Here is a 6,822-nt window from a genome sequence, read left to right as displayed (position 1 = left end):
TTGTTTTTTAAAATTAAGTCTTCAGAATCAGGTGTGCATTTTACACATAAAGCACACTTCAACTCAGACAAGACACATCTGACGTACTCAACAGCCACTGGTAGCTCTTGGCTACCATATTGGAAAGCAGCTCTAGTCGACTCCTTGATATTTGTTTCCATACTCACATCCACCTTCTAATTTCTTTTCCAGCTGACTCAAAAGCATATAACACCTCTAGCAAAGTCATTGCAGCTCATTCACAAGCTGTTCTTGCTTGAGCACAAAGAAAGGGGGTGAAGCTGGAAGAAGTCATTCTCTTCCTAAATGTGCTTTGTATTTTCTTTGTACGTTTTCCTCCCATTCTGGGAGAAAAATCTGTAGTGGATTGATCATTTTCTTCTCCCCTTTTTCTACTTCAATGAATTTGGGAGATTTGTTTTAAAGTTTCAATTACTACCCTTAAATTTTTAAATCCATGAAGGTTGTAGTGAAAACTGAAGTTAAAATTTCTTTCTTTGAATTCAAAGCCACCAAAATTAACATTATAATGGTTTTTAGCACTCAATCCTATATATACTTAACACAAAAGTACAGTAATTTCTTTGTTTATTCCATTTTATAAGACCTGACAACAATGTTACAATACAGGTCAATTTTTTTTCATAAACAGAGATGGAAATGAAACCAAAACAATGTATTTGCAAAAACAAATCCAATACTGCCTATGAAGAATATTGATTTATTTCAGGACTTTGTATTGCATTTAAAAATGGAAACAAATCAATGTACTCCAATGACAGAATAAAAACGACACAGGATTGTCTCAATAATAACCGACAGTATCTGTTGAAATTCAATTTTCCATTCAGTACAAAAACTTAGAGCAAATTAACAGAAAAGAACTTCCTAAATTTGCTCCCATGAATCAACAACAAAAATAACTCCATTATCATGCTTAATGGTAACATGTTGAAAGCCACCCCCCGCCCATCCCAAGATCTGTAATTAATTAGTCAGGGATGTTCACGATCACCTCTGGGTATATTTTGGCACTGAATAAATGTTTGAAAGGAAGGATGTGAGAACATGAGAAAACGGAAGTTCAGAAAGGAGAAACTGAGGTACAGATGAATCTCAGAGTGAAGGGTCCTGCTCAGATACGGGTGGAGACAGCAAAATGTTCAAGAGCTTGGGCGACGCAGGGTCATCGGGACTACACAATTGCAAGGATTAAAATATGGAGAAAGGGCGGTAGGAAAGTAATATTTAGAGAAAGTGTAGATGGGAAAGCCATGGTTTGTGACATTATAAAAGGAGACAGTGCCAGCCTCGTAGTCTAGGAAAACCCCAACACGGCGAGGGGGCACCATCATGGAGAGGAGCAGGGAAGTGGAAGATTCCTCATAGGCTCTATATTCATGTTTATGATGTAGCCCAATCACCCAGTATCCACTCTGAGGTTGGTATCTGGAGTAAACATTTCGATTGTTTGTAAACTGGTTGAAACAGTACGTAGGTTCCACTGAATTACTGCACACCCCCAGGATCCAGTCGGTCTTCTTCGCCACATCCACCTCCCAGTAATGTTTTCCGGAGGAGAAGTGCTGAGAGCCCAGGATACCACAGTCATAATGCTCTTCCAGGTAAGACCCAGACAGCTTGGCACCCACAAATCTCACCTGTCTTCGGTTTTTAGACATGACAAGATTTAAATTAGCCGTGTGTGGATTCAGAGTCACGTCCACTGTGGGAAAAGGTACAACACCAGCAGATGAGGATGGGTACATGGGTCTTAAGACACTGAGAAGAGGAAACACAGAAGTGGAGGAACTGGAACTATGTGGGGGGATGGAGGGATGGTATTAACAACTCACAGCTAAGAGTGTGTGTGGGTATGTCTGGGGAGGAGCATGTGAGCAAGGACAATGACGTGTCAGCTCAAAGAGGCCATGGCTGCTACTTACCCCAGTAGCTCTGGACATCCGTCAGTTCTGTAATGATAAACAGAGTCAATTATGTTGTACATAGGTCAGGTCTGCCGTGTCTCCCTTACTGACTGAGGGGCGAGGTAGGGAATTCTATAAGGATGCAAGGCGGCCATCTTGTTCCTCCTTAAATATGAACTGCATCTTCTTCAGCACTGTATGTCCCTCCCTCTCTGACCTCTCTCTGCACCACTATTCCCAAACACCAACTCTATACTTTATTCTATTTATTGCTTATGCTACAATAATTCCACATCTAAGAGCTGTCCCCTGAATCTCCTCACCTCTGAACACTCGCAGCATTCTTTTCAAATCTGGAACTCGAAACATACTCTTCAGCTTGGTAGGGAGAGCTTCTGGTTTCTTCAGGGTCCAGAACTCACTTCTAGAGAGAACAGACCTTATGAATCTCCTACACTGCCGGCCTTGGGTTCCTCCAACACCTGTCCCGCTCGTCAGCCAGGCCCCTGGGGGAACTTCAGCATTCTTTCCTGAAGAAAATTAGCATCATTCTGCAAAGAGCTCTAGTGCCGGGACCAGAAGACCTGGATTAGAAACTAGCTTCTCACCATCTGTGCAAACTTTGATAAAGATCTAACCCTTCAAAGACTCCTTTTGGTGTGTTTTGGTTTTGTAAAATACAATAATTTCCCCTTCTAGCTCTACATCCTAAGATTATATAAAATTAAATAAAATAATGCCTGGGAAATCTTTTGCTACTTCTAAAAATGATATAAAATGCTTAAATGTCAGTGACATCTTAAGGGTCTACTCTAAGGGGCTGAAGAAGTGTGTTGACAGGGAGAACACCAGGAACCTGCCGCTGGGGCTGTGAGAGTATTGAGTAAAGGGTTTCCTTCTGAAGAGTGAGTTTAGGCCTTAGAATCTACCAGAGGCCTAGGAAGAAAACCCTGCAGAACAGTGTTTTCGGAGGCACTGTCTCTGGGAATATCATGCCAGTTGGAAAAAGGTTCATTTGGTTCACTCCAAACCAAGAATGAGCACTTCAGAAGAGACAACAGGCTCTATATCTCGTGTGTCTGTGAGGAGCTCAAAGGTACCAGGTGTGTGGGCAACCTCAGATATCACCTTGATGGATGAGATTCTAGGGCATGGGATAGAGAAGAGAACATGTTTTGTTCCAGGGCCAAAGCCAATCTTCTCAAGACCTCATGTCTATGTTTTTACTGGAATTGAGAAAAATGGAAGTCTGAGGAGAAATAGGTAGAAAGGCAGGACTCTTCTAAAGCCAAGAGAGAAAGGGAACTTGAAGGCAAATGCCTCAGGCGCTCATTCTTGGTCCTTGGGAAAGACAGACGGGAATTTTCCTCTTGATAAAATACTAAAAGCTACTAGAATCAGGGCTGGAAACAGAGTTTTGTGGCAAAGGGGTCCCATTATGGGATACTAGGAAAGTTAATGATACTGCAAATTTTATTCTTAAGGACAGGACTGACTGTGCTGAATTTGTGGCCATCCCCCCCAAATCACCCAAATTCTCTGACCATAGAAACTAGGTAATCCCATTTGTTTTGGGGAACCCGAAAATTCTCATGATGAGCAACTCAAGACATCACAGTCCTAAAATTTCCCTGCCTTGTGATTTTTCTTTTTTTCCTTTTCCGCTGACCACAAGATAACTCTATGGGTGTGGGAATCTTTTGTCAACCCAAGGGAACCACCCTGTGTTCTCTCCTACACATACCTTTTCATGACATCACTCACATCCTAGGAAGGAAAGAGAAAGGTTAAGTCAGGGAGTAATAGGTCTCATCCATGTTCCTTATTCCATCCCCACCACCCCATGGTATGATGGGAATAAAGATGGACCCACAATGGAGGCCACGAAGTAGAATAAGAACTCAAAGCAGACTGTCCCTGAGACCTTACATAGAGATGTTGGGAAATGATTCAACTCATTCGTTAGTACCTTTATTTTGATGAGAGAGAGAGTGTGTGTGTGTGTGTGCGTGTGTGTGTGTTTGCGTTTAAAATGTTGTGTATGTACATCATTTATTAGCACTAGAAAATCCCACACGATTAAGTCATAATTTCTGTCCTTGAGGTGACTACATTCTGGCACTGAGGATACAGAAGCCTTAAAACTGGTTATTTCTCAAACGTCACCTCTTCTCACCCTCAAGCTACCCTTGCTGACTTCAGCCAGTTTTCTTGATTTCGACACACACGTTCACGATTCCCGAATCTGTACTTCTGCTCAGATCGCTCTCATTTCGCCAGCAAATGAGCCACAGGCACCAGACATTAAAAAAGCAAAACAAAAACAAAACCCCTTACTTTTCCTGCCACCGTGAGGTCTCTGACCTTCCATCTTCTTCAGCGCTGTCAGCACCCATTTCATCACCGAATTTAAACAAAGCATGAGCCTAAAAACTACCTTAGATCCGCCCTGATGTCCCATCTCAGACCAAGCCAGTCCCCTTCTTTTAGCCACCGGCTCGTCACTGTCACTGCCACCGCCGGCCTCCCTGGAGCGGAACTACCTCGTGGCCTCCCGTTTGGTCTCCCCAACTTCTACTCTACGCACCACAATGACTGAAGAAAAGGCCAACGGCTTGATCGACGTAACACAGGAGTAACTATTTTCTGTGTTGGGGCTATTTTCAGTGGCATTTGACAGAAACGCAGCTCCAACTGGCTTGAATATGGAAAGCACTAGACGGGGGTGGATGTGTCAATTTACCCCGGATATCCCGAACTGCATCAGCCTTTAGGCACGGCTGTACCGAGGAACTCAAAAGGCGAAATGCGGGTGCCACTTCTCCGCTCCTTCTCTTGAGTTAGTTTATTCTCAAGGGTCACACTGAAACTTGAAAGCTGCAGACGTGCACGGGCTATCAAATCTTAACCTGCGATAAGGTCACACAGATACGGCGAAGAGGAGGAAGATGGTGTTTGTGCTGGGCGAGCTCTAGAAAACCTGACTGAAACAGCACTCAAGTTAAAAGACCCACTGGGCAGTCATACGAATGAACAGGTGTGAGGGTCCCGACAGGGGCCTGAGCCGACCATATAAACTGATGATCCCTCTGCACTTATGGAGCAATTTTTACAGCGTGAAGAATCTGTGGAGGGGCTAGAACGGGCGCAGGGAGAAGCGTTAGGGTAACCCAATGTCCAAGCTGAAGAAAAAGGGCAAGAAGAATAAAACAAAGATGGCAATCAGAAGCAGCACGTGAGAAAAGCTCCAACAGGTGGAATGTAGTTACTCCACAACCCCAAGACTAGGGCCCAAGAGTAGGTAAAGAAGTGATTGTTCTACCAACAAAGGGAGACCAAGAGGAAAGCAAGAAAGCAAACAGAAAGTGAGGAACAGCCCGAAGGTTCCAGAATGTTACAACGTACCCCCCATCTCTACTACAGTCACAGTATTCATTCTATGTAAAAACACCGGCTCAGATTTCAACTTCGGTTCAAGCTCCTGCATCAAATCTCTCCAGATTTGACGGCTTGACCCTTCCAGCGCACACGCAGACACACACACCCCGCAGCCCAGTCTTCTTTGTGCCTTAAAAAGACCTGTTCAAACTTCGATTACAGCATGTTAAATGATTCTGCCCTAGAGAAGAGACTGCAAGCAAAGGAGGAATGGTGATGACATACAGGATCTCCAAGTACTTGAGCTTGGTGTGTGTGTCCCTGTGACTAAACTGGAATGAAAAGTACCCAACAAATCCCAACACAGCCTCAGAGACAACAGATGCCAAACGACCAGTGAATCCCAACCAGGGCAGAGGGGATTATGTACCACCAGGGACATCTGGCAATATCTGGAGGGTTTTTGGTTGTCACAGCTGAGGGGAGACGATACTGACATCTGTCCGGCAGGTGGAGGCCAGGGAGGCTGCTGAACACCCTACACGGTACCTGGCAGCCCCTCATGGCAAGGAATTTCCAGCTCAAAATAGCAATAGTGCTGAGATTCAGAAATGCTGCTCTCGAACATAAGGGCATATAACAGATCTTCACAGTATCCAATAAACTTCTGGATTACCCTTTATATTTAATAAAAAAAAAAAAAAGAGACCGTCCCCTAGCATTTGTACTTTAATTATCATATGCTTTACCCAAGATCTCCGCATAGTTTAATAGGCAAGAGGCAAACAGGGCCAAATAAATCTTCTTGCCCCTACCAGATCATGAGTCCCATGTAAGAAGGGAAGGCAAGTTAGTCTCCCTTTGCCTCGACTCTCAGACTGGGGCTTCCTCCACGAGTCTCACCTGCAGCAGCTCCATTGCTGACCCCCGACACCGAAGCTCCAGATCTGAGATGAGCTCCCTCAGTGACTGGCTCTGCCGGAGCAGCTCAGTCTCAGCCTCTTCGAGAATGCTCAGCCCCTTCCTCTCTTCCTCCTCCAGTTTTTTCAATTGTCGCTGCTCCTCTTTGTCCAGGATCCTTCTCAACTTATTAAACTCTGTCTGGATCCTGTGTCTCTCGGGTTCCATCTGATTCTTCAGGAACATGCAAGAGAAAGAGGCTGCTCGTCTGCTGAGCTGAGAGTCTCCGCTCTTGGGTGGGGGCGTGGAGAATCAGGCTCAGCACTGCCAGGTCTCACGGGAAACCAGTAGCAAAGATGGGAAGAAAGTCTTGCAGGAGTTGTTCTTTCCTTCTGTTCTCTCTTCAGCTCTTCCCAGACCATGAGCCCCAGGCTACCTTATCTAGGCCTCCAAGACAGACTGTGGCTCCTGGATGAGGTCTAGATTCTAGGCCACCTCCCTGGCCTCCCATGCCTCTGCATTGGCCTCCCCTTCCAATTCAGTACCCACGTGGGAATGCCTGGCCTATGTGAGACCTCTTTCCAGGAGCGTTCAGAGCTTGAAACTGTAGAACAAG

At 44.9% G+C, this 6,822-nt stretch overlaps 1 protein-coding gene across 1 annotated transcript in view; it reads right to left on the bottom strand.

Annotated features, from left to right (window-relative positions):
* Positions 1-573: 573 nt before the first annotated feature.
* The window catches only part of TRIM6 (tripartite motif containing 6), a 15,272-nt gene continuing 9,023 nt past the window's right edge, over positions 574-6,822 (bottom strand). The window contains exons 4-8 of the mRNA XM_026489601.4: positions 6,210-6,440; positions 3,673-3,695; positions 2,252-2,352; positions 1,947-1,973; positions 574-1,726 (exon numbers count right to left, since the gene is read on the bottom strand). Of these exons, the coding sequence (XP_026345386.1) occupies positions 1,164-1,726; positions 1,947-1,973; positions 2,252-2,352; positions 3,673-3,695; positions 6,210-6,440 (945 nt within the window). The 3' untranslated portion in view covers positions 574-1,163. The remainder of the gene's footprint in view (positions 1,727-1,946; positions 1,974-2,251; positions 2,353-3,672; positions 3,696-6,209; positions 6,441-6,822) is intronic.

Source organism: Ursus arctos, unplaced genomic scaffold, assembly GCF_023065955.2.
Source record: "Ursus arctos isolate Adak ecotype North America unplaced genomic scaffold, UrsArc2.0 scaffold_22, whole genome shotgun sequence".
In the NCBI taxonomy this organism is placed as follows: domain Eukaryota; kingdom Metazoa; phylum Chordata; class Mammalia; order Carnivora; family Ursidae; genus Ursus; species Ursus arctos.
This window is presented reverse-complemented; position numbering and strand designations above follow the sequence as displayed.